Source organism: Pseudonaja textilis, chromosome 2 (assembly GCF_049901715.1).
Source record: "Pseudonaja textilis isolate UNSWEBS1 chromosome 2, rPseTex1.2, whole genome shotgun sequence".
In the NCBI taxonomy this organism is placed as follows: Eukaryota; Metazoa; Chordata; class Lepidosauria; order Squamata; family Elapidae; genus Pseudonaja; species Pseudonaja textilis.
The window spans coordinates 72,969,186-72,996,263 of NC_141991.1; the positions used below are offsets into that span (position 1 = coordinate 72,969,186).

The following is a 27,078-nucleotide window of genomic DNA, read 5'->3' on the forward strand; positions in this document are numbered from 1 at the left end:
AGTCACTGAGAATCAGGTAATTCTGAAGAAGACTGAAAGCAGAACATTCTTGGTTGAGTCCAGACTAGCAAGAATGAAGGAGGATCTTGGAAAGTTTCTGGACAAATCATATTGGGCTACTGAATGGGAAGCATCTCAATTGACCTGGTTTTTCAATAGCAAATGAGAGAGTTTGTAAGTGAGAGTTACTCTACTGAATTACATAACTTTGTAGAGCAATTTTTTATGGATTAGTTCCTACCCTGACAGTAGATATTTATTAGATTCTTATCCTCCCTTTATTACTTTATAAGTAACTCAAGTTAGTGAACCTTTCTAATATTTAATACTCCTTTCTCCTTCTATTTTCCCCACAACAACAACATTGTAAGGTGGATTGTGCTGACAGAGAGAGAATGATTGGCCCAAAGTCACCCAGCTGGGTAATGTGTTGGATGGTGGACTAGAACTCTAAATGTTATCACCTCTCAATGTGTTTGCTAAATGAATGATCCCTCTTAATTAGGAGCCCGATTCATTCTCCAGGGAAATCCCCCAACAATCAATTAAGGAGGAATGTAAGTACCTCTTCCTCATTTAAATATTTCACTGTTTTTCATTCATGCTGCCTTATTCAGCTCCTTAGATCTGACTTGTTTTAGAAAAAAACACAGCTGCTAAAGGAAGTCAAAGGGTAAAGTGTCTGAGTGATGGCAGGTTAAAATATAAAACATCAAAAGACTCTCAAGTAGAGAGGTTTTTTTTTTCTTTTGCAATATTGACATGGATATCAGTACTGCCACAAAACTGTTCCAAAGCCAGGTTTATTTGGACATATTGATATGATTTGAAAATTCCTCCATGACAGTAATTTCTTCAAATTAAAGCTACATCAAAGATCCTTAATCTTCATTACTGAAAAACAATATCCTCTGTTTTATTCACTCTCACATTTCGGGCTGCTTCACTTTGCTGATTGTGATTTATGAAATTATCCTCCCCATCATCAGTTCCTCATTAGCTTCATTTTCTCTCAGTTTTGGTTCAAGCTGGGTGCACAGTTCCATCATCTTTCCCTGATCCAAGAGGAAATTTTTCTGCCTTGAATTCTCAAGAAACAATGCCATTGATTCATCATTCTGATCCTCTATGACCTATTTTATTTTTGTTTATTAAAAAGATGCCAAAGAATCTTCATTAAAATGAATCCCAGCCCAGATAGAATGCAAATCATCTTATCCCCTAGCTTTTATACTGAAAAAAACCCTTGCTTTAAAATTTCTCTCTACCAGGTCGTTACTGCAGTAACTCAAAACAGCCAACTCAAAAGTAAGATTGCAAATTGGATGGTTGATGAATAAATAATCACAGTTGTTTCTGACTTTCTAGCATAAATATAGGTCACTCAGTCCTGTTTTTATATTTTCAGAAAAATAAAAATAAAATGGAAAAAAACCCCTTATGGTTATCTTATGGTTATGTCCCAATCTACTTTTTTTTTCTAACATAGTCCTATTTCAATCTGATGGATTCTTATTTCCATCATTGACAGCCAATAAAGTCATTGGCTACTCTGGCTAGAATCTAGGGATGATAAAGTTTATTTGGAGGATTTCATGTTTAGGAACACTGTGCTAACATCTAAATATGCCTTATGGTGGATTGTTAGGATATAACTTGAACACTGACTGAAATGTCAGTATCTTATCTCGTTATGAAGCCTGGAGAATTGTACTTAACTAAGGTTAGCAGTCCCCTATACAGAATTCTTAGTTTGGACATTCTCACAAAACTTAGAAGTAATACAATTTCAATTCATGGTAGCTAGAAAACAAATGTGCAAATAAAGTATTATATGCATTAGAACATTGCATGTATTTAATTACTCATGAAGATACTGTCTTCTGAAAATTATGGAAGCTATGTGTGATACTCCTATGCTGTCCCAGAATGTCTGTAAGTATAAATGCGGGTGTACAGAAATTCGTAGTTTTATAAGGGACAATCTCTCAGATTCAATTAACTTTCTATTGTGCTTCTGCAGAGGTTCTCAGGTGCCAGTCCCATGCTGCTAGCAATGACATACTTTCAGTTCGGATTATAGCTATGGTGGCACTAGACATAATGTATCATTCTGAGGGATTGCAATTATCTGTCAAATTATAAACAGAAAAGGACATATTGCAGCAAACGTTTTCTCAAAGTGGTTAACATTATTTTCCAAAGGTACCAATCATCAGCTGGCTTTCTGTTGCAATGTCCCACTGCAATTTGGTGAAAGGGGATAATGGAAGTGCACGGCTTAGTTTAGACAGAAGTCCTGTGTTTCCTTTTACTCTAATATTCCAGTATTCCTGGAGTAATAAGACAGACTCCTTGCCAAGTATATTGAAAAAGAGATAATTCCAAGCTTGATTTAGAAACACTGCATGGTTCTGATAGAACATATCAGAAAGAATATCTACATCCCAGTTTCACAAGTGAAGAACCATAAGACAAGAACCAGTGAGTGGAAGCTTTACAGAGAAAACCAAAGGTGAACTAAGGCAGCATTTCCTGTCTAAGCAATGGAACAGTCCACCTCCTGAAATGGGAAGGTTACATTAGTAAAGGTTTAAAAAAAAGATTGCACAGGTTTTTGTTCAGAATGATATGTGGATTTCTGCACTCGGCTGGGTACTAGAAGACCTCCAGATTCCTTTCAATGCTATGATTCTAAGAACTGCCAACTGACACATGACTCTTTGAATATCCACAAATATTTCCATGAATGCTCATTGTCTGCAGGAAGGGCGCAGTGGCAGTCCTCCAGGACTTTAAGTCCATTCTATTCTTCATTGGCCAGGACTATGTCTACCTCTGGAAAGTACATTTTGAAAGACTGTCCACAAAACTGAAGTCTCCAAATAAGGATGGTTAGTCAGATGTCTGGAAAGAAGTCCATGATTTAAAGAGCTAATTATGTTTAGTCCAAGAAAAAAAATAAGACGTATTACTAAAAGATTGATGTTAACAGGAGATGGAATAGATTTGTTTGATTTCCAGAGAGGAGGACTTGAAACAGCAGGTAGGAATGGCAGACTAATAAATTTCAATTAAACATTAGGGAAAAAAATTCATAGCTGTGAAAGCTGTTTGACAATGGATCAAACTGTTTAGACTGGACATATTTAAGCAGAGACTGAACAGATGTAAGTGCATCTGGCATGCTAAATCCTGGATCTGAAGAATCTGAAGAAATGGATTAGGTGGCTTCCAATGCCCTTTTGAATCCCATGATGTACAGAAATTAGTGTAATAATTTTTTTAAAAAAATACTTTAATAGAACATAACTCCTTTTTAAAAAACAGACAAAATAATGAAAGAAAAAACCAAGAGGGCGTCTTATACATACTTTACCAGAAAGGCTCTTGTGCATCTCTCAGAAACCTTTGATTCAGCTAAAACACCATTATGGTTAATTATCTATTGTTCAAACCCAGCAGGATAAATCTTCTGTTCACCCATTACTTGAAATTTCAAGACTTAAGTGAGTTCTCCTGCCATTTGCCCACAAATTGTTTTCAGCATTATTCAGTGGCATTTAAATAAGCAACCTTTATTAGTCACTGTTGAGATAGCTATGTAAGAGAGGCAGACAAATGGAATCTATGCTTTGTTCAGGTGCTACCTAGCCTTATTTTTTGTCAAAGGAGCTGTTGCTTAACAATTTTCCCCAATCCATGCTCAATGAATCAATCAATATTCTGATTCAGAAACAGAGTCTTCCTCCAAAACTTGGGTAAAAGTGTTAGGGTTTTCCAGGGAACATGCGGAGATCATTGTAATAATGTGCTTCTCAGTCTGACCTGACTCATCCAGGATGTTTGTGGATGGAGTCAAAAATGTTGAGGAACAGTGAGAAACCCTTTTCATGTCCCCTTCCATGAAAATGATTGCTGTGCTGAAATAGGAAGAATTGTAGCCACATACACACAAGCCCAAAATTAAGCTTTTTTTAAAAAAAATAAATAAATGAACATTTGACATTGCAGCCAAAACTTTGCCCAATAACTACAGCTCTTTCCAACTACAATGATCCAAACTACTAACTTCAGTAGCCAAAAGCAGTTAGTTATATTTCAACTTCTAGCACATTTTATTCTCAAATCTATTTAACCATAGCACAAAGATGGCCCAGGACTATTTTTAAATGACAAGTTCTTGTGATTTTTCCGTTCAGTTCATCCTCCAGCCCACAGCAGAAATTGCTTAAAGCGCTATTTAGCTGTTCTAATTTTACAGTAATGTTTTCTATATTTCTTTTCCTATTTTCACAGCAGACATGATTTATGATGCTTCCTTGGTTAACAATACAGTCAGGGGCTGAGATTTAGCCAGCTTCTATAAGGCATTTCAGACCCTACCTGAGTCACTAGACACTCTTGGGTCACTAGGCACATAGCCAGTTCATTTGGGTCACAGGAAAGATCAGGCATCTGGCTTCTGTACAGGGATCTACCTCTGTAGCTAGGCTTCTTATACGCCTGGAGCTAGTGTTCTGCCCAGTACAACAATTTAAAATGGGAGAGAGCCAGATACCATGAGTTGCTGGTTCTCTGTCCAAGACTGCATTACAGATTTTCTGCTGCTTCTGTTGACAAGGATATTTTGTGTGTGTGTGTGTGTGTGTGTGTGAGAGAGAGAGAGAACTTTTTACTCTTTTTTTAATACTAGAGTTGGGAGTGCCATTTGGCCTATTCCTTTGCATATTTCATCAACTGCTTCATCATCAACTAAAAGATTTGTTTATTGATCAGATTTATAGCGCTGTCCAACTCAGACTAGAGTGACATTAGGTGGCATACGGCAAAAAGCCAACGACCCCACCCCCACCCCATAAGATCAGAAAATCTACCCAATATATGAGACATAAAATGGCAACTGGCTGCAATAATTAAACAACCGAAAGGGGACTCTGTGCAAACTAGATCCAAACACCCAGAGAAAAAGCCAGGTCTTAGTGGCTTTCCAAAAGTCAAGCAGAGGTGAGGACTGTAGCGTATTGGGTGGTGATGGAGGGGGTTGGTCCAGAGCACAGGGCAAAAGGCACACTTCTGAGGTCCCATAAGTTGGAAAGATTTAAAAGAGGAAATCTAGTGCATGGCCTTCCTGGGGGAATGAGTGAGGAGGGAAGCTATTCTTGAGTGAAGTCAATGGTACAATGAAATCATGTACAAACCCATAATTGTCCAATCTGTAAAACTCTGTAAATGGGAACATGAGATGATATAACATGTATCTCTGCTCTGAGAGTTTAAGGTAGTGTTTCTTGGCCTTGGCAAGTTTAAGATATGTGGATTTCAACTCCCAGAATTCCCCAGCCAGATGCATCTTAACGTTACCAAGGCTGAGAATCTGTACAGTCTTTTCTCAGATCTAATGGGAGGGGTTTTTACCTCACCTAGCATGTGGAAGAGACTGGAGCTACTTATCTATAGCCTGTGATAGATTTATAGCCTAGTAATTTACTCTTTGGCTGGCAGCCAGCCATGTTGGCACAGAAAAGCTTATTACCAGCTGCACCATTCACAACAAACTGCAGAGTAAGTGTGTGCAAACCACAGAGTAAGTACAAGCAATTACATACACACTCCAATCCATGCAAATCATCACAGAATTTCAATTGAAAATATTCTAATATGTCACAGGTAAAGAAAAAAAACCTCATCCTGCATCACTCATTAATCCCTCCTTTTGCTCAATCTTGCCAAAGAAAGAAAAAGAAGGAAGGAAGGAAGGAAGGAAGGAAGGAAGGAAGGAAGGAAGGAAGGAAGGAAGGAAGGAAGGAAGGAAGGAAGGAAGATCAAACATGTGGGAAAAATGGGAGAATTAGAAATGGAAAATGACATTGTTTGGAATTCTTTCTAAATTCCAGGTTTGAATCAGGATGATTTCCTAATAAATGCTAGACCAAGACCAAACTTTCTTGGTATCACATGATTGCCTTGTAATTGGTATCATGAAATAAGGAAACTAATATAATAGGTTCCCAATGAACCTGTTCTCATATATATACATTAAATAGACTAAGAGAAAATTCATCATTGCTTCTTAGTATGTTCCCTGACATAGATCCCTTCTAGCAGCCTTCTTCTTAAAGGTTTCTCTCTCTCTTTTTTTGAAAATATAAAGGCTGTTGAACAGTGCTACTGCATTTATGATTTTCTTTGGGGCCTCCCATAAACATTCACAATGACATTTCTTTTTGTGTTTTTATAATAAAGCTAAGTTTATCGGTAACAAGCTTGCTCACTTGCCACTGAAAGCCACTTGTAGAACAATCACAAGATAGAAATATGATTTTCACAATTGGGTTCTAACCTTTTTCAAAGCCATTGGCTGCTATATATCAGAAACAGGATGCTGACTAGATCAAATCCTGTTGATCTGATTGATCATATTAATCTAGCTTTTTTACAGTCTTATATATAAGCAGATTGTTGATTATGGAAAGGAATTTATGCAGAGAAAGCCTTAGGTTAGGTCTTAAAGGAAATTTACTTCACTAACTTTTGACTATTTTAAAAATATTTTAACAGATACTATCATGTAAGTGTCAAGTTTATCTTTTTAAAAAAAAATAATTGTATTAAAAGTTTTCATTAGAAGAGTAAAACATAATATACATTTAATAACAAAGGAAAAATAGAGCAAATAAAAGATGCAAGTAAACCACAACAACAAAACAAAAAGGGGGGACCCTAAGAAAGTGACTTCCCATCTTATAATGACAAATATAAATAATTTCATTATCTTTTGACTTCCTCTCAATTAACAAATATAAAATCCGTCACATAATTCAACTCTTAATTATAGGCAAACGCAATAAATAACATCTCCAGGTCCAGGTATTAGCAAAGTCCAAAAAGAGCCCTAAAATAATAACATTAATTAACAAATGTAAAACTCATCATTCTGTATCTCAACTGTTCACTGTAAGCAAACCCAGATTTAAAAGGCATAAAGTGGTCCCAGTATTCTACTATAAACAAAAGGCTAAAATATAGCATGAAAAAGAGGGGAAATATCTCCTCCAAGAGAGTAAGTTCACAAAGAACCCTTATTTAAGTGAAAAAACAATTAGATGCTAAAGCAATTTAGATGCTGTCAGATTGGGATATATAAAGTGATTGCAAGAAAAAAAGCATGTTAACTGTAAACAAATCCAATACAAAACATTTTTCCAATTCAGATGTCAACAAGTCTCAAAAGAACCATCCAAAATAACACGTTCCATTTTCATCCTGATTGAATGCATTCCTTCCTTTTGGGTAAAATAATCTTGCTCTTTAATCCATTCAGATAACTGTTGATCTTTGTCTCAATTTTCTACTAAACTCTAAAATGCCTCTTTTGTATGTCCAGCAAAAATAAATTATCCCAATTATTTTTGGGGATTGGCATTCTTATTTCCTTAATTCTTAAAGCCTCACATGATTTTTTTAACATTCTCGGATAGATTTTGTTGCAAATCCTTTTCTAACAGCTTTATCTGGGAATAGACTGTTCCTAAGAAGAGACAACACAGCTGACATCAATGATTCAAGAACCTGGTGCAATTCCTCAAAAATGTCTCTGAATGCCATTACAAGTTATCTTGTTATGTCTCCAATATTAAAAATAATTGTTCTTTCCAACAAAAATATATTTATTCTTTACGATTAATTTTAAAGTCTGAATGCTGCAAATCAAATGTCCAAATGTTTACAGATCCATTAATGTGTTTAAAACTTCATATAGCCAAAACCTTGTTCTTGCTTTTTGCTGTTTATTTTGAGTTCTTAGAACTTATAAACAAAGTTTCATTTTCTTATATTAAGGAAGGAAGCCCCAAAGGTGTTTTTTCAAGAGGCAACCGGACTTTCTTTGAAGATGTTTTTGCTTCTCGTTCAAGAAGCGAAACGTCTTCAAAAAAAAACCCCCTAGAAACTCTAGTTGCCTCTTGAAAAAGCACCTTTGGGATAACCGTGACCAGGATGACTGAGAATCTCCATAGACGTTTAAGGATGGAAGATACTTCCCTGGTGTTCTAGCTTTGTCATTTGGGAAGATCATTTTAAAGTAGCCATAGACAATTTCCAATAGTTATTAGCAAAGAAAGTATGTAAGGAGTCCTTTAAAGACTCCAATTGCAGCTGGAGCAAGTATGGCAAATTTCTTTGGCTATGTGATCTCCCACCCTCCAGTGACTGCTTCCTGAAGTCTTGTGAGAAACAAGTATATGGAATGCAGCCTGGGCAATCTCACATCCTTTCTTTGTCCAGAAGGATTGAAGGAGCTGATCTGCTTGTCAGTTCCCTATTCTTAGCCACAATGTTCAGCTCCATTTTTCCAGAGATATCTTCAGACCACCATTCTTCACAAAGTCATTATTTATAAGTTTCAAGTTTACCTGTATCCATAACAGGTAGAATCTTGTTTCGAAAATATCAATGTTCATGATATTGATTTTTGCACCTGTTACGATGCAGGGCTTACATGGAATATATGATGTAGGGCTCTTCTGCATTGCAACATTACCCTTCTGGGCATGAACCGACTAGAAATGAGATCACTTTAAGGCATCCCTTTCAAAATGTTAATACTTTCCTCTGCTTTGACCATCATGATGGATCTTGATGGGTAAATTCCTCTGCTCTTTATCCCTCCCATTTCAGGGAAATGAAGTACCTCTTGCTTTCTGTTCATGAGTGGATCTTTGAGAACATGCAGTTCCCACTGGTAGACAACTTGGTTGAATCCCTGGATTTTCACTCCCCTTTTTTCTGGATGTCTTTCTGGTACCAGTAGGATAGGAAGGAAAGGTTCACAGTTGTACAATTTTTCTGTCTAAAAGGGGAAAGTAGTGGAAGGATTATCAATTTACCCGATGTTAAAGGTTTCTATTTCCCTGTGGCATTGTGTCACACCTGAATTTGTAAAAAGAAGGTAATTGCCCCTCTCCATTGCAGTCTTTTACAATGGAAGCAGTGACCAGTAACCATAGGGAAGGGGGTTGTTTCTGCCACATAGCACTTAGCAGCAAATTAGCAAAAAAGCATTTGCCACAATGAAATGAAATGTAGGTGAATCAGCATGGTGTGCACCATCAAAAGTATAAAATGCCACTTTTTATGTATAGCAAGAAACGACAGAAGGAAGTGGCCTTCCCAGTGGCTTGGGAATAGGTACAGCTGGACAACAAAATTTGTCTTGATTATTGCTAAAATATTAGACTGGAAAACAAATATACAACCCAAATTATCCAGTGGGTCAATGTTTCTTTCCTTCTATGAATGAGATTTGTACAGACAAAGATGATGCATGGACAATTACAGTGAAAGATGTTTTCCTTTAATGACGCTGTTATGTGAAATATCTCACATTTTTGCATCCATATATGCATGAGAAGGGCGTACATGTAGAATTTATCATCTTGTACTTGCATTTTTATATTTATCTTCTTGTAATTGCATTTTTATATTTTTCCCTTGTTATTTTTTCAGCACTTTTCTTCATTTAACTTCATTAAATAAAACCATGGGCATGTATTTGTGTGTATATTCATTATAGCAATAGCACTTAGACTTGTATATACAATTCCATAGTGCTTACCCACACTCTCTGAGCGTTCCCAGAGTTAACATATTGCCCCCAATAATCTGGATCCTCATTTTACTGACCTTGAAAGGATGAGATGCTGAGGCAACCTTGAGCCGTCAGGATCAAACTGCTTGCAGTGGGTAGAGTCAGCCTGTAATACTGCACTCTAACCACTGCACCACCTTGGCTCATAGCTCTCCAAAACTTTCTCTGTTTGCATCATTGTATAAGGGGCCAGACAACATGGACTGACAACACTTTTTGTTCTCACAATTTATCTTTTTTCTTTGAAGTCCTCATCAAGTCTGTCCCGCCACAACATTCTGTTCTTCTTCTTCTCCTTCAGTCCCACTGACTCTTCCTTCCTATATTTAGCTGTGATTCAATCCTCATTCAGTCTCTCTACATAACCAAACCAACTCAATGTACTTCATAATAGAAGAAATAAAATACTTGTGAGAAATTGCAAGAAATGAAATAGTCTCTTTTTATGTATTTTCATAATTATGGTGAAAGAACACTTACCCTAACAAGAACATTAGAAAAATATAAAAATAAAGAATAAGTACTAGAAGCATTTTCCATCCAACTTGGCAGAATTCCCTTTATTCTTAGAAAAATGTGGAATACTTGAGCATATATAATAATTTTTCCCTATACAGCATTATTAAAGCTACCTTAATTTGTGAATAGTTTCTACCATTCCATTCCAAACTGTTTCAAGGCAATATTTTAAGGTTAATGTCAGACTATCGATGTATTTCATACTATTCAGGATCCTTAACTAAGCCATAATCCACAATCACTCCCACTTAGGGACTGATGTCTGCTAGACAGTATGTCTTTCCATCTGGGTTCTTTTCCGTAATAGCAGCTGCATACAAATAACAAGTGCATCATGAACTCTTTCTCAAAAACAAAACAAGTGCCAAAACAGAAAGTGCAAGAAATCTGGGCCAGATACTCCATTGGGAATAAAGCTCAGTAGCTGCGTTCCAGAAGATTTTTTTTCAGAGTCTAGATCAACTTTAGTTTTAGCTGTTCCCCCTATTGGAATTTGAGAAACACTGATATTTTCTGCTTTGTTTCATTTATTCTCAAATCAGAATCACTAGAAGACCTTTAAAAGAATGTAGTTCTGATTTCCCTAAGTTATACCAAAAAGAAACTACAGAAGCAGCCTTTATCCCATCTTTTCTAAGAAGTTGTGACTGAAGGAAACATCATGTTTCCTTAAATCTTAGAACGGTTGCCAGGCAACCCAGCAACACCTGTCTTTCTGGAGTAAAGGATGCAGTTACCAGGGCAACAACATCCTGTCTTTTTGAATACCGTCCTGTAATGTGGAAACTGCAGTTTCCATAGTAATCTTTTTGACCTAATTTAATTCTTACTTGTGTGATCTAATTGTATTTTAATATTGACTTTTGTTGGCTTGTTGTTTCCAAAAGCCTTTTCCTTCATGAAGCCTTTTTCCTTCGACCTCTTGTCCGGCTCAAACTGCAGCTTCCTCACTCACAGACTCAGGGCGTAAGAGAGCTGCAGAAGCAGCAAGCAAAGCAGGTGTTTGGGAAGTAGTTACCCGGGCAACAGAACCAGGGCGTTCCGGAGGTGGTTGCTATGGAGAATTGGATGCTGACGAAGGCTTGGGAGACTGAGAAGACAAATTGCCCTCATCATTATCTCCAGGTTTGTCAATCATACATATTCACTTATTTACCTCCGAGAGGCAAACAGCACTAGGAGCAAAGAGCAAAAGGAGAACGTGTGCTCAAGGCAGAAACGGTGCCAGTATTAAACTTCACGCCAGGAGAGACAGTCACCATCCAGGATGGCAACCATCACCTGCAACCGGTTTACAGAAGAATATCAGCTCTTCGAAGAGCTGGGGAAGTAAGTTTGAGAAAGATTTGGGGGAAAAAACCCGACGGTGTTTAATCTAATAGGAAACGTTATCTTGTGCAGAAATGGGGGTGGTTAGAAGCCTTGATCAGAATAAGTGCAGCTTTTATCTCAAGGCAAAGACAAGGCAATGTAGTGAACAACAACCCTAAACTCATAGAAAAGCAGGGAAATGCAGGCACTAAAGAGAGCAGAAAGAGTGCACTAGGAGAGAGAGAGAAAAAAATATCAGGGAATTGGCAAACATTACCAGCCTGCTGTTAAAATTAAGGCAGTGGAAATAAGCATGGGAAGGTTACAACTGCTTGCGGACGCTGTTCTCTTATTGGAATGTTTGTTGGTTCAGCTGGTAGTTCTGAGTTGTCCCAGCCAGAGAGGTTAAGGGAATCTATGCTCCTGTATAACAATTCTGTCATGTTGTGAATTTGGGAGAAGTTTATGCTTCATTTGTCTAGCAAGAGCAACTTCCCAAGGATGCCACTCTCTTCCCTGGGAATGGCCAGCCCCGTCCCATTGCTTTTTTGCTTTTTTTTAAAACCCTACTTCTTGTTAGATAATGATAAAGCCACCTTGAAATCTCTGGGTAAAAGCATCCAATTCAGCGCAAGAGAGCATGCTATTTGGGTGCTGCAACGTTGCAACAAACAGATGGGTCTAGGTTTAATTTTGCATATTTCTAGCCATGTTTTTGCATGCACAATTACACAAGCTTCTGTTGAGGAGTTTGCACATGTGTCTGTCCAAGCTTATATCTGTGTGCATTAGAATATGTGTGAGTTTGTATTACAACATTGTTTACTCTTAGTGAAGCAAGTACAAAGTCACTTTATTTAATTTTTGGGAAACTAATCAAGAGCTATGTACAGTTTTAGGGAGAGAGTGTTGGGGATTACATGTATTTCATTCTTTATAATGCATCTTTATAAGACTAAAGGACATAATTCTTTATGTTCTATTTTTCAATACTGGCAGAATTTCTGACTCTGTAAATGATGCCTGAATATTTGTGTACTTTTTTTTTTTTGAATCATGTATGTATTCTCTGATGTATTTGCTATTTTCACTGTGCGTCTATAAACGTATTTCTTTGTTTCAACTTCTCTGTTGTATGTTTGCATTTTTTTGTATTTGCAAAACATTATGGAAATATGCATTTCGATTTGAATATGTGGATGCTCTATTTACTAGCATTACTGTTTCTCTAAGAACACACATTGCTACTTTGCATCCATACACGCATTTGTGTGGAAGTACTTGGGCATATGCAAATTATACAACGAACCAAACTGGGGGGAAAATATATAGGACAAAAATGCATAATAAAGAGGCGAGGACATTTAATTCCTTTATTAGCACATGTCAATGTAAACAAAGGGCCGCGATAAAGTGTGCCAAATTCAATAAAAGTCAACTTTGTAAAAGTTGATAAAATCGAATGGTTTAGATGTTCCTGGTTTACATTTTTCACCAAACCTTATATTTATATTCATGTACATTTTGGAGATTAAATCATGTATGGGTGGCTGGTAAAGATGACTCAATGAGCAGGTCTCTGCAATAAATGGAGACATATGTTTCATTCCAATCGTTAACAAGCATTCTTAAGCATTCCCCCTACCCCCCCTTTAATATGCACCTGGAAAAAAAAAGTCAAGCTCAGTTTGTCAGGTGATTTCTAAAATGTGGACTAACTCTCCTATAGGATATCACCTGCAAGAATTCTTTGGACAGGAATTCGGCAGAATGTACACAAGGGTATGTGCAAGAGAGCAATGTTTCAACAGCGCATGGCTCAGAAAGAAAAAAAAAGTGGGCAGCATTTTGAGTTCTGCAATAGTGATTCAAAAAGTCGCTGGTTTTGGGGGGGGAGTGGGGGCACCAAAGTGTTATTATCCTTTGTGTTTTGTTTTCTGTCTCTTTCTGCTTGGATCCTCATTCACTCTCAATTAGTTTACTCAGGAATATATATGGACAACAGGGTGTGGCGTAGCTTCCATTTTTCTCTTCCTTTATCCTAGCACAGGTGGGAGATGGAGAAGCAAAAGAGAAATATTATTGCCATGGAAGAGCCCAGGGACAGTTGAATGTTTTCATGGCATTGAAATATTGTTGGTTATGATATGGGGTGGGGGCGCAGAGCGGGTGGGTGGGTAGAGATATAAGTTGCATGAAGAAGACTCTATCTTTGCAGATCTGCACCTAAACACTGTGCACCTATTGCCCTAAATATCTCATAGTCATTTGGCTTTATTAATGTCATCTAGCTATTGGGTCACATATTATTCAATCTTATTGCAAATGCCCAAATCCTTAGCAAGGAGGGCCAAACCAATAGGATTTTGTGGAGGGGTTCAACTTAACTTGAGGCAAGCTTATGGAATTGTCCTGCAATCTCCATATCTTCAAGATGAGATATTTTAAGACGATAACGTATGTTGGACAGTGCTAGAGATTGTCTTCTGTAAAATGCAAATAACTATGTATTTACACCATGAATATACATACAGACGCATCTGTATTGGCTACTTATGTCCTAGTCATTAAACTGAGACCCAAATTGTTGTGAAATGTGTAACAAGAGAATATTTAAGGAACTAAGGGATTAGGATTTAATTTTGGATAAGCCATCATTGGCATTATCTACAAATATTTATTTTTGGGGGGAATATCCAATGTCATGACCTCCTCATATAATTTCAAATATGTAAAAAAACATATTATTTGGAGAAAAATATGTTTTAATTTTACATCATAATGAGCTTCTAAATCCTGCTAGATTTAAGATGGAAACCTAGTCCTATAGTCAAGTAGATAAACTTGGCTCTGTTATTCTCTCATAGCATGGCTTGGATGTTTCAAAGATTGGTACATCCCTCTCTAGTGTTAGTGCAGACAGGGGAAGGAAGCAAATGATGTAATGTATGCAATAGCTGATGCTGTGCCTCTTACATACTTGGAATATGTCACTGCAAGCATATAATGTGGAACGTGCGTCATGATGTAAGAATTCTTGTGCCGTCATTTTGATGAAACCTAGCTATTGTGGATGCCTATAACATAATTGGGTGTAGGACAACTTTACCCTACCAATTGTCCTTTATATCGTTGGATCACAACTTCCATAATTAACAAACAGCATGGTTAATATACAGTACAAATCATCAGGTTGGAGAAAATTGCCCTATAGTCATATGCTATTATTTGCCGGATGGTCAAAGAAGCTGGCAATGCAGCTCTTTATGTTATATAAGACAAATACACTTGAGGTTGAGAAAGCAAAACAATGTTCTAAATTTATATTTGGCACACTAGAAAGAAGAGGCAAAAACAGATTGAGTTGATATCTTCCCAGTCTCTTCTGCTGTACAAAGTATTTATCATATTTTCATCCAGTAATTATATTTGTAAATTGGCTATGTATTGAAAGATTGATCTAAATTAAAAAACATTCTATTTATCATCAATTCAAGATATGGATTAATTAAAAAGGTTTTCCAATTGATGTTTATATATATATATATAGCCAAAGGGAGGTGGGGGGAAGGTTTTCCAAAGTGACCTTGAGAAAAGGTAAAAATCACTTTCTTTCTTTTAAAATGGTTCGTGTTGAAGTCTTAATAACTGGAGAAGTTTCCAGTATATTCACGTTATACAAAATGGTCTTGCATCAGATCCGGAAGGCATTATCTCAATGTTTTATGCAACAAAAGTAAAGGTAGGTTTCCATTAGAATGGATATAATGCTATTATTTATATGACTGTGTCAAAGAAAGCGTCAAATTAATCTTGAAGAATGCTCTTTCAAGTCAATCACTCTTGCAGTAACATTACCTATACTGGGTAAGTAATACAGTTTCAGTTAGAGAGTGTATACAGAAAGGTTAGGGGGGAAAAACAGATGCATTGAGTAAATATGATGCCTTGTTTTAGAAAAGTGATCACATCAAATGATTACTGATTAGCACAAAGCACTAAACTTGCCCCATAGACTCATGCTAGAAATCTCTCTTGCTAAATGAATTATTTACACTTTTAACATCTTGTTTTTCTCTGATAAAGAGTCCCAGAGCAATGAGGAAAATATCCTCAGGTCAACAGGCTGCACTCAATGACTCATTGGATCTTTTCCAGCTGTAAATTTACAGCTTATTATAATATTGAAATATGATTGCATTCATTTGTTCAACTATCTAGACTCATACAAAATGAGTTCCCAATGGTTCTAAAGCAGTTCACACAAACTCAGGATAATTAGACAATTCTGAATAACCTGTTATTAGTTGCCAGCTGTTGCCACTAGCTAAGCTAATGTTCCGGACAGCAGTCTTTTCATCAAGGAAATCAATAATAAACTTACTGTAAGAACATAAGGATCTTGCTAGATTGGGTAAAACCAGTCCAGGACCTTGATTTCCATGGTGACCAACTAGGTTCTCATAAAAAGCCATAAAACAGCAAAAAACAGTAGTAGTTCTTTTTCTGAATTTTTAAAATTAACTTATCCCTGCCAATGTTTCATTCATACTTCTGTGAGAATGCTCATATGTTCTTGTCACAAGGCAAAAGCAGGAATGAGGAGCCCAAATGTGATGTGTTTATACACTGCATTTCAAATAAGGGGGGATTTTTTTTTATTACTGAACAAAAATAGTTCCAATGGTAATAAAGTCCCAAATTTACTTAGATTTTATGCTGCCAATTCCATAAAACCAATGGCAGCATACAATGAAAATTAAAATAAAATATAACATTTAATAAAATATGTGCAAGAATACTAAAACAACAGCAACACCCCAACACTAAAATCTCCATGGTAAGATCATTCAGCAATCACATAATATCAAAGCCTAAATTATAATCAACCTCCCTACTATTCCCATAACTCACGCTAGCTTATTTCCAACCCCCCCTTCCCCAGCACACACACATAAACACACAAAAGAAACTAACATCGGAAAGATGATATCAATAACCAAAAGCTTCTGGCTCAATTCAGTTTTTAATTGGAAGCAAGGGATTGTTCTACAATGTTGGAGCCATTATAGAAAAATACACCTCTCAGGACTTTGAACATGCACACACATACCTACCCAATCTTATGAAAATACTAGCTCCTCAAGAGGTTTTCCAGCTATGCTCCAGTAGATCAGTTTTAATGAGAGAGTGCAGTCCTCAGGATGCTGTAGAAGATGAGGAAGAAGAGCCCAAGGACAGGGTTAAACACATAATCAGTTTAGAGCCCCCATGCTTTCACAAGAAGCATCTCGTGAATCCTGTTGACCCTTTAAAAAGGTAAAGGTTCCCCTCATATATACGTGCTAGTCATTTCCAGCTCTAGGGGGCGGTGCTCTTCTCCATTACAAAGCCAAAGAGCCAGCACTGTCCGAAGATGTCTCTGTGGTCATGTGGCCAGCATGATTAAAGCCCAAAGATGCACGGAACACTGTTACCTTCCCACCAAAGTAGTCCCTATTTTTCTACTTGCATTTTTACATGCTTTTGAACTGCTAGGTTGGCAGAAGCTGGGACAAGTAACAAGAGCTCACTCCATTACGTGATGCTAGGGATTTGAACTCCAGAACTGCAGAACTACCGACCTTTCTGATAGACAAGCTCAGCTTCTTAGCCACTGAGCGACTGCGTCCTTATCTGATGCCAATTTGATTTAACCATTAGTATATTAGATTAATGTCAGAAGTTGAGTTCAAGGTACTAAAAGTTTATTACATTCTACCTATACACAAGAATCTGATCTACTAATGGTCAAACCAAATTGGCACTAGATAAGAGTCAATGGAATACATGGCGAGCTGGTCTTAGGTCTCTTGTGGGACTATAAGGACTCTCAAATTATGATGTGTTTAACTTGCCCTTGGGTTCCACATGCTCATCTCCTACAAATAATTTGGCACAAAACACAAAAGGATCTATAGGACAAACTCAGCACTTCCAGTTAAAAAACACAAAAGGATCTATAGGACAAACTCAGCACTTCCAGTTACACTCGAAAGTCTATTGGCAGCACTTCGGCCATTTCATTTTGTATAAATCGCACCTTGCAGAGGCCTTTAAAGGCAGCCCTAAGTAACACATATCACACTAATTTAATTGTGTGATAATGTGGGCATGAATTATTATTGTGGAATCTCCAAGTTCTAGACAGGGTTTCAAATGTTTTTTTAAATGGTTAAGATACCAGGTTAGAAAGCGGAAGACCCAGAATTTAAATCCCACCTTAGCCACCAAAGTCACTGGCTGAATCTGTGTCAGTCAGTCTCTCTCAGCCCAACTCATCTTATAGGGTTGTTGTGGGGAAAACAGAAGGAAAGCATGTTGGATATTTTTCATCTTGAGTTACTTGTAAAAATAATAAAGGCAGGATACAAACAAATAAATGTTTAGGCACACACACACAAAATAGGGAATTTTCATTAATCTAGTAACATTTGTGCTTTTGGCATAATTTTTATCATTGATGACATAACCCATACCATTTCATTTTGATAGCCTTTCGCTTTTTCTAGCCCAAAGGACTCCAAACTTGGCAACTTTAAGACTTGTGAACTTCAACTCCCAGAATTCTTCAGCCCGGAAAATTCTGGGAGTTGAAGTCCACAAGTCTTAAAATTACCAAGTTTGGGGACCCCTGTTCTAGCCCAACAATATATTTTCCTTGATGAGTTAACCACATCTCTGCATATCCCACATGTAGTAGTTTGACATAAAGGTGTACATGGCTTAATTATTTCTGGTGTGTAATTTGTATTTTTCCACAGTTGTCACACACTGTCGATCACAATCCCAAAATCTATTAGTTCAGACTGCATTTGTACATATTTGAAGTTAATATATTTTGTCTCAATATCTATTACACTGTTATCTTTATATTTTTAAATTTTATGGCCTATTTATCCAATCTAAAGATATTCCTTGGGATTTCATCACAGTTGTTTAATAATTTAGGTCATTGGGAAGTTTGATTACTTTCCATGCTTCTCTTTAGTTAATTGTGAGCCATATTAAAATCCCCATCCAAATATCAAGCTGAATGCTTTCTTTCCTAGATGCTGGTAATTTCCCGAGTCTTCAGGATAGTCACCATGGGCTACTGCCCAATCCTAAAAAGTGCTTTTGGGTCAGATCCCAACACACCTGAAAGAAGACAATTTTCAAATGGCAAAAGAATAGTGTGGATTTTTCCCCCCTCTAGTACAGGGATGTCAAACTCATGGCCCATGGACCGGATGCATCATGTGCTGGCCCCACCCTCCTTCACCCAGTTTAGCGAAGGGGAAAAAAAGTCCCGATGCGTCATGTGATGCCACTGTGAAGATGTGTGTTTGACATCCCTGCTCTAGTAGAAAGCAAAGTGCTGTTGAAGGACTTTGTTATATTGTGCTTCCAGAATCCAGACCCATCTTCAGAAGCTTGGTAAACCTGCCCTGGAAATAGGCAATAGGGGTCTTTTAATACAATTTTTGTTTATTTGTCTGTAGCCTCCTGTTTAATACTGTTGAATGTGTAGCATGGGCAGAAAACTATTTCAGCCAAAATTCTCTTAGGTTACTCTAGATCAGGGGTTGTCAAACTTGACAGCTTTAAGACTTGTGGACTTCAACTCGCAGAATTCCTCGTCCAGTCATGTTAGCTCAGGAATTCTGGGAGTTGAATCCACAACTCATAAACTTGCCAAGTTTGAAGACCCTTCCTTGCTCTAGATGATCAGAGAGTTCTGCTTATTGTTTATTTATATGCCATTGCAGATTTTGAGGTCTGTTAGCACATGCTGTGAGCCTCTTCTGTTGGTTAGCAGCAATCCTAAAAGTTCTATGTAGCCAATGACAAGTTCTCCTTACTGTTTCTATTCCTGACTAGGGCAATTCTCTTTTTCTCTATAAATAATGGAGTTCAGCATATTTCAGAATGACTGGGGTACACTAACATTTTTTCAGCCATATATTTTCTCAGGCTTCCCTGTGAGCCTAAAAATGGGAGTGTTGTGTGTGTGCTGCTTTAAGGAGTTGACTCATGAAACTGAATGCAACTCATAAACTGAAGCAATTAGAAGTTGCTTCAACAATTAGCAGAGAGGTGCGTTTCTTGCATTCACACAGGAGCCAAAGTACTTCTTTCCAAATCATTTTTAAGGTAGATGCTGCTCTAGTAAATTGGAATTTAGAAATGTACTGTCCCAGAAGTCTCGTCCAACCTAGTGAATTCTGAATACCAATAACTGTGCTAAGATTCAGATGCAAACATTTCACCTTAGCTTCTGCCTCAGAGCTGTCCTTTCCTGCACAGGAGGAAGAATGAACAGTTATCTCTCAAGGACACTTCAATACACAGCAGTATAATAAGTTTAATAAATAAAATTAGAAAGAGGACAACAAAACCTGAGAGGCTGGTTAATGATTTCAAATTAAGGCACATTGATTCCCCTCCCCTACATCCTCTCCTTTCACCTTTCCTTTATAGAATGACTCAGGGGTACTGCCTACATTAAGCAACAGCTGATTCTCACAATCGTTCTTGAACACAGTTTTAGTTTTCTCTCATGTCAATGTGTTAGTACTGATACAATTCTGTTCGGCAGGCATATTGGTCTGTCTTCCTGCCCATCTTTTACTCATCTGCTGTGAGATCAGTTGAGTTTTTTTTTTTAAGTGCTAAAGTTGTGATAGAGCTGTGGTGGCACAGTGGTTAGAGTGCAGTATTGTAGGCTATTTCTGCTGCCTGCTGGCTGGCTGCAATTTGGCAGTTTGAATCTCATCAGGCTCAAGGTTGACTCAGCCTTCCATCTTTCTGAAGTCGGTAAAATGAGGATCCAGATTGTCGGGGGAAAAAATGCTGACTCTCTAAACCACTTAGAGAGGGCCATAAAGCACTATAAAGTGGTATATAAGTCTAAGTGCTATTGCTAAGTGCTATTGCCATCTAGAATTGGGAGGTCCTGGGTAAATGGGTGCCAGAAGAAGAGACGGGAAGAGGCCAGGATTTCTGTGTATAATAACCAATTTCTGCAAACTGGCTAGATAATACCCTTGCCAAGACTCCTGGCTTTGTTCAGAAAGTTTTTGTGGAGATCTTTATCAAAAATTTTGTAAAAGTTCAATCAATCTTTACCGGCTCTGTAAGCCACTTGCTTAATGAGACTCACAAAGAAAGCTCAAAGGGGAATGAGACAGGACTCGCCTTTATAATGTTTACCATTGCACATGTTTGTCACGGGAATTAAAATAAATGAACAGAGACAAGCTCTTTAATTTGGTTTCATGTTTGGCTACGCTTAAAAAAAGAGAAAGAAAAGAGAAAGAAAACCAGGGATCTTGGTTCTTTCTACAGTACTTGAAACATGATCATAGGGACAAGGTTGCTTTTGTATTTGCAATTTGAATTACATTTCATTTCCTGGCCTTGTCTTTGTTTGAACTTACTTCATGCAGAAAATTTTTGTGTTAGTTTTAAACACACAATGGATTTCTATTGGATTTCAATAACTTGTAAAAAAAAAGAAGTAAAAAGTCTATTTTAATTTCCATATAAGTTTTTTTAAAATATTAAACATTAATGCCCGCTCAAAAAAGAAAAAAAATATGTGACTATTGCTTTCAAGTAAGGGACACTTTAATTATGCAAAATGTGATATATTTGCTCATTATTATATAGAAAGAACTTTGCAATAATTTTAAACTCTAGTTGAAAGACAACATTTACATTCCTGGTATGACCATGCTTTGTATGTGATTGCTTGTATGCATTTGTTTTATTATTTTAGCGATAGCACCTCCCCCTCTGATTTTGAACATGCCACCTCACTGTGATTTGATTGCATAAAATCACTAAGTGTGACAGTTGGATTTATTTCTCTGCACAGTGCAGACTGGTAGAATTAAGCATGAGAGAAAAAGTGACAACACATTACTCAGAGCGATGCCTCCTGGCACAAGAGTGGGCGTATCTAAATGGTTGTCCCACTCCTCTTCCCTCCCCTCCCCCGCAGCATGAGAAGGTAACCTTCCCAGAATCCACTGTTTCCCCATTCCTCAGATTTGACAATATGGCTAAAGTCCCAGCAGCCTTTTTTTCATTGGCAAAATGAAAAAAACTGGCTTCTTCTGGATGAGCTTTTGTTAAGGCAGTGGAATAAAAAAATGGAGAGGAGCTAATATCAAAAAGCAAAACAAAACAGATGGTTTTCTTCCTCATAACTGTCTTAATGTACTCAGTCATTCAGCCCCTACTGAGAAATAGAAGGGCAAAGGAAGCGAGTGAAGAATATAGAAAGGGATGAAGAGAGCAAACTGTTGTGCATAAAGAAACTGGAGGGGATCCAAGCAGGGGGAAGAGGGGAGGAAGAGAGAGAGAGAAAGGGAAAGAAAAAGAATAGAAAAACTCTTGCTGAGTTCTTGGAATCCACCCCCATTGGCAGGTGAAAGAAAAGGCTAAGTCAAATTATCATGAGGCACCATATAATCAGGCACCTCATTCCAGAGATGTACAGGGGGAAAAAGAGAGATTTTCTTAAAAATAAGAAGAAAAAGAATATTCCCAACCCACACTCTTCTTGCTAGCAAAGAGACAAACTCTTAAAATGGTTTCATGGAGGAGGAATGCAAGGGAGGCAGGCAGGCAGCCTCCACGCTAACAAGTGAAGTGTGAACAGGGGAGTAAGAAAATGGTCTTTGCTTCCAAGATGCTGCTATTGCAAGGATCTGCCAGGTCTCAGAGCCTGAAAGCAAAAGGAAGCCCCTGTCTTCCCATCACAAGGCAGAAAAAAAAAATAAGAACAGCAGAGTTTGATAAAAGTACTAGACTGAGCAAAGTAAAACAGAACAGACTGTGTTGAAAGTCACAATAGCCCTTCACCTATTGTACCCTCCCAAATGTTCAGAATGCAGCTCCAGTTCCCCAAGGAAGCTATGATCTTTGGGCCTTTTCCACCTGTCCTTGGGTTTGCCGAAAATGATGCCGGCATCTCTCTCTCTCTCCCTCTCTCTCTCCCTCCCTCCTTCCCTCCCCCGTTTTAAATTACTGCAATGAAGATTCTCACTGACAATGCCTAGCAAATTTTGAGCATCTTGATGCAGTTCTTCAAGGGTTTGGGGGAAAAAAGAAAGACAACCGTTCAACACAAGGACCGCTAAGAATCCTTTGAGCCTATTTTTATTCCCTCTATTTTTCTGCAGAATAGGACAAGCCTTAGCAGACCGTGACTGACCTAAAAAAAAAGCTAAACTGGGTTAACCTGGCTAGGGTTTGGATGGATGGCTATCAGGAAATTTGGAGTAGAGTAACTTGGAAGTTGAAAAACAGTAACGTGGAAACAAGGCAATGGCAAACCCCATCCATCTCTTTGTTGGGAAAAATCACATGTTACCAAGAGCCAAGCTTGGCACAAAAGTTGACCTTATCTGCCTATTCATGCTAAGGGAATATATAATAAATCAGAAAACTGTCTGGCTGAAATTCACACAGAGCATTACAATTATGACATCAATGAAGCAGAATTGATTGTGTTCATACAATATAAGCGCCTAAATAAATCATACAATGACCTAGTTCACACAACATGTTAAGGCAATGGCTGTCTCCTCCCAACACTTTTTCAACTGAGATTAGAAAATCATGCAGGCTCAGCTAGTCTGTGTGAAATTCATTGCAACTGGGAGGGGGATATCTATTTCAGCCTTTGAATTTCCCTTTGTAAAGGGGGAAGGCATACATCTCTTTTGGGGAGGGTTCATAACTCTGCACATATGGTGGAGTTGCCTTCCTCAGTACGATGCTAGTCTAAAATTAGGGGAGGGGGGGAGGAAGAAAGTTTTCCTTGTTGCTACTACCACTTTCTTCTTCTTTTACCTGGAATCTTCGAAAGAGTCTTGCAATTTAGAAAATAAAAGAGAGGGAATGTTCTTGTCATGCCAAAAACAAAAAAAATGTCCCCATCTGCATATTGAGTTGACAAGACTGTTGGGCCATAGGCAATGTGAAAACTAAATACAAGCTGAATAGTCAAGATCTTGTTGATGATCCAAGCTCTGTAAAGGACCTTGGAATACTCACCTCTAATGATCTAAGTGCTAGTGCCCACTGCAACTACATAGCCAAAAAGGCATTAAGAGTTGTTAACCTAATCTTACGTAGCTTTTTCTCTGGTAATATCACACTACTAACTAGAGCATACAAAACATTTGCTAGACCAATACTCGAATACAGCTCATCAGTCTGGAACCCACATTACATATCTGATATTAGCACAATTGAGAAAGTCCAGAAATATTTCACAAGAAGAGTTCTCCACTCCTCTACTGTTGTAGAATACCTTATGCCACCAGACTTGAAATTCTAGAACTAGAAAACCTTGAATTACGCCGTCTTCGGTCTGATTTAAGCATGGTATATAAAATCATACATTGCAATGTCCTACCTGTCAATGAATACTTCAGCTTCAACCATAACAACACAAGAACACACAACAGATACAAACTCAAGGTTAACCGCACCAAGCTTGACTGCAGGAAATACGACTTTAGCAACAGAGTGGTCAATGTCTGGAATACTCTACCCGACTCTGTAGTTTCTTCCCCAAACCCCAAAAACTTTAACCTTAGACTGTCTACTATTGACCTCACCCCTTTCCTAAGAGGTCTGTAGGGGGCGTGCATAAGCGCACCAACGTGCCTACCGTCCCTGTCCTATTGTTTCTTTTATTTTTCTTTTATTTTTCTTATATGTACTCATTTCATGTATTCATAATTATGTATACACTTTTACTTATCTCGTAAACAATTGACAAATAAATAAAATAAAATAAATAAATAAATAAACTCAACCAAAGGATATGAGGATAAGTGGTGTCAGATGTGATTGGATAAAGAAAATAAGGAATTCTGACTTGCTCTACTTTGCTTGGTATAGTTATAGCATTTAATAAATACATGTACATTTTGTTTATTTCATGTAAGCTATCCTAGGAATATAGTAGCAATAAATACCCAAAGAATAATTGAACATGAAGAAAGGATTGCATTGTATCTCCAGAGAGAAGAATTATCTTGATTCCTAGAGACATTTTGGATGATGTGTTCAGGGTTGTAGCCTCAACTGAGAATGTGATAAAGCAATCAGTCAGGGCCATGAAGTGGTCACCTCAGGGAGAAATTGAGCTTTCTGAGCGGGCTATAAAGAGTTAGTTGTTCACTGTGATTCTATTGCTTGTGAAAAGGGTGGAGCTTATGAACATTTCTGCCTTGCATGGAGGACAAACTACTTTAGCCAACACTGAGTAGGTGGTTTGGGAAGGAGAGGAGATGAAACAATATACCATGTATATACCACAGTAATGGCACAATGGTTAGAATGCAGTACTGCAGGCTACTTCTGCTGATCACAGCCTGCCAGCAGTTTGGCAGTTCGGGTCCCACCAGGCTCAAGGTTGACTTAGCCTTCCATCCTTCTAGAGTTGGTAAAATGAGGACTCAGATTGTTGGGGGCAATATGCTGACTCTGTAAACTGCTTAGAGAAGGCTGTGAAGTACTGTATAAGTCTAAGTGCTATTGCTATGTCTTGCCTTCAAAGATTTTCCTCAGATCTTCCTCATACCCCAGAAATGAGATACGGCTGAATATGCTGATCAGTATAACCAGGAGTTTCTCCATCCACAGGGAGCACTTCCAAAGACATTTGGTGATCAGCCCTGAGCATTAAATGTCCCCATAAACCAGAGGTGGTATTCAGCAGGTTCTGACCAGTCCTGGAGAACCGGTAGCGGAAATTTTGAGTAGTTTGGAGAACCTGCAAATAACCACCTCTGACTGGAGATTTTACAGTATCCTTCCCCTGCCATGCCCACCAAGCCACACCCACAGAACCGGTAGTAAAAATTTTTGAATCCCACCACTGCCATAAATCAAAAAATAGTGCTGTTCCTTCTCCTGTGAAGTCATTCCCCTCACATCTTTCTGTTAAGAGATTGCTTAGTGGTACAAGGGGGCAGATGAGATGACCTATAAAGTGTCTTCTACCTGACTCTGTGGTTTCTTCCCCAAACCCCAAAAACTTTAACCTTAGACTGTCTACTATTGACCTCACCCCTTTCCTAAGGGGTCTGTAGGGGGCGTGCATAAGCGCACCAACGTGCCTACCATCCCTGTCCTATTGTTTCTTTTTATTTTTCTTATATGTATCCATTTCATGTTTTCATAACTATGTTTATACTTATCCCTATTATCTTGTAAGCGATTGATAAATCAAATAAATAAATAAAATAAATAAAGTCACCAGGAGTTAAAACTGATCTGGAAAAATGACAGGCGGACTAATAGCATTTTTGAAGGTCCTATCTCATACTCTTAACTGGAATTTGTGTACTTTTTATACAACTTATACAACTTGCTTTTAGCGACATGGGAATGAGCCCCCCCTCCTTTTTGGTGATTGCCTCCTTTGAAACCTCAAAACAAATTAGTGTTAAAATTGGAGAATTCTGTTTAAAACTTCAGCTCATTAAAACCTGGTGTGAATCATGTCAACTCTCAGCAAGATGGGATGAAACGATTAAAGAAACCACTGTTTTAAAACTGATGAATGACAAGTTACAGCTAGCCTACAAATAAAGAGAACAGAATTGTCTCTTTCAAAGTGTATATGTTCCGGAAGTAACCAGAAGGATGTGTATGCAAGAGCATATTGTGTGAAGAGCTGTGTTCTGTGACAGGTATTCACTGTGTTCATATTTTAATTTGCATGTAGGTGGTTGAGTGGGTGAGGTGTCTCGATTGGCATTCAGACATGCTTGCAGTTGGAGGGTGAATACTGTATGTTCCTCTACTTGTCCTTGCCCCTCCTTCTCCAATCATCTCTCTATACTGCTTTCCTGATGAACACAGATACAAATGAAAAGAGTCCATGGAAGGGCTGAGAATTAAAGGATCTAACAAGACATATATCCTTATATTTATCAACTAATAGTATATTTTGAAGAAGGCTGCCTCTTTTTCAAATTGCAACAAACATGAAGCTGAAGGGAAGGAGAAGTGAATAGTTTTCTCCCCTGAGGCTCTTCCTTCCATATTCCTAAAGGGTTATCTTCTTCTAAATAAAGGACCATCTGCAAGCTCTTTTGTGACCAGTGAGGAAACTGGTTCGCAGAAAGGCAGTTAAAAAGGGAAGTGAGGTAGATTCTGCCCTTATACAACTTTGGGTTATATTTGTGATAGATAGGAAACAGTTTAGTTGTTGGAATTTTTTCAACCCCATCCCTTTCTTTGCAATCATTCTTGCCAAAGTCACTCTAAGAATTGCCTTTGAAAGAAGAATTACTTTCAATTTAGGCAGATGCCAAACAGTCTGACAAATAGCAATCAATCTGTTTAATGCCCATTAAAGTAATGGTTTTGCTACTGCACATGTATTCCCCATATGCACACAAAGACACACAATTACTGATGTCTTACTAGTTTCTAAATAATAGGAATATAGCCAGGAAGGGCATACAGATTGCCTCAACCTACAATCATTTGTTTAGCGACCCTTCGAAGTTACAACAGTACTAAAAAAAAAAGACATGATT

At 37.8% G+C, this 27,078-nt stretch overlaps 1 protein-coding gene across 6 annotated transcripts in view; it reads left to right on the plus strand.

Annotated features, from left to right (window-relative positions):
* The first annotated feature begins 11,330 nt into the window (after window positions 1-11,330).
* The window catches only part of CAMK2A (calcium/calmodulin dependent protein kinase II alpha), a 153,258-nt gene continuing 137,510 nt past the window's right edge, over window positions 11,331-27,078 (plus strand). For all 6 annotated transcript variants that reach the window (XM_026696603.2, XM_087924281.1, XM_087924284.1 and 3 more), the window contains exon 1: window positions 11,331-11,497. In XM_026696603.2, the coding sequence (XP_026552388.1) occupies window positions 11,436-11,497 (62 nt within the window). In that variant the 5' untranslated portion in view covers window positions 11,331-11,435. The remainder of the gene's footprint in view (window positions 11,498-27,078) is intronic.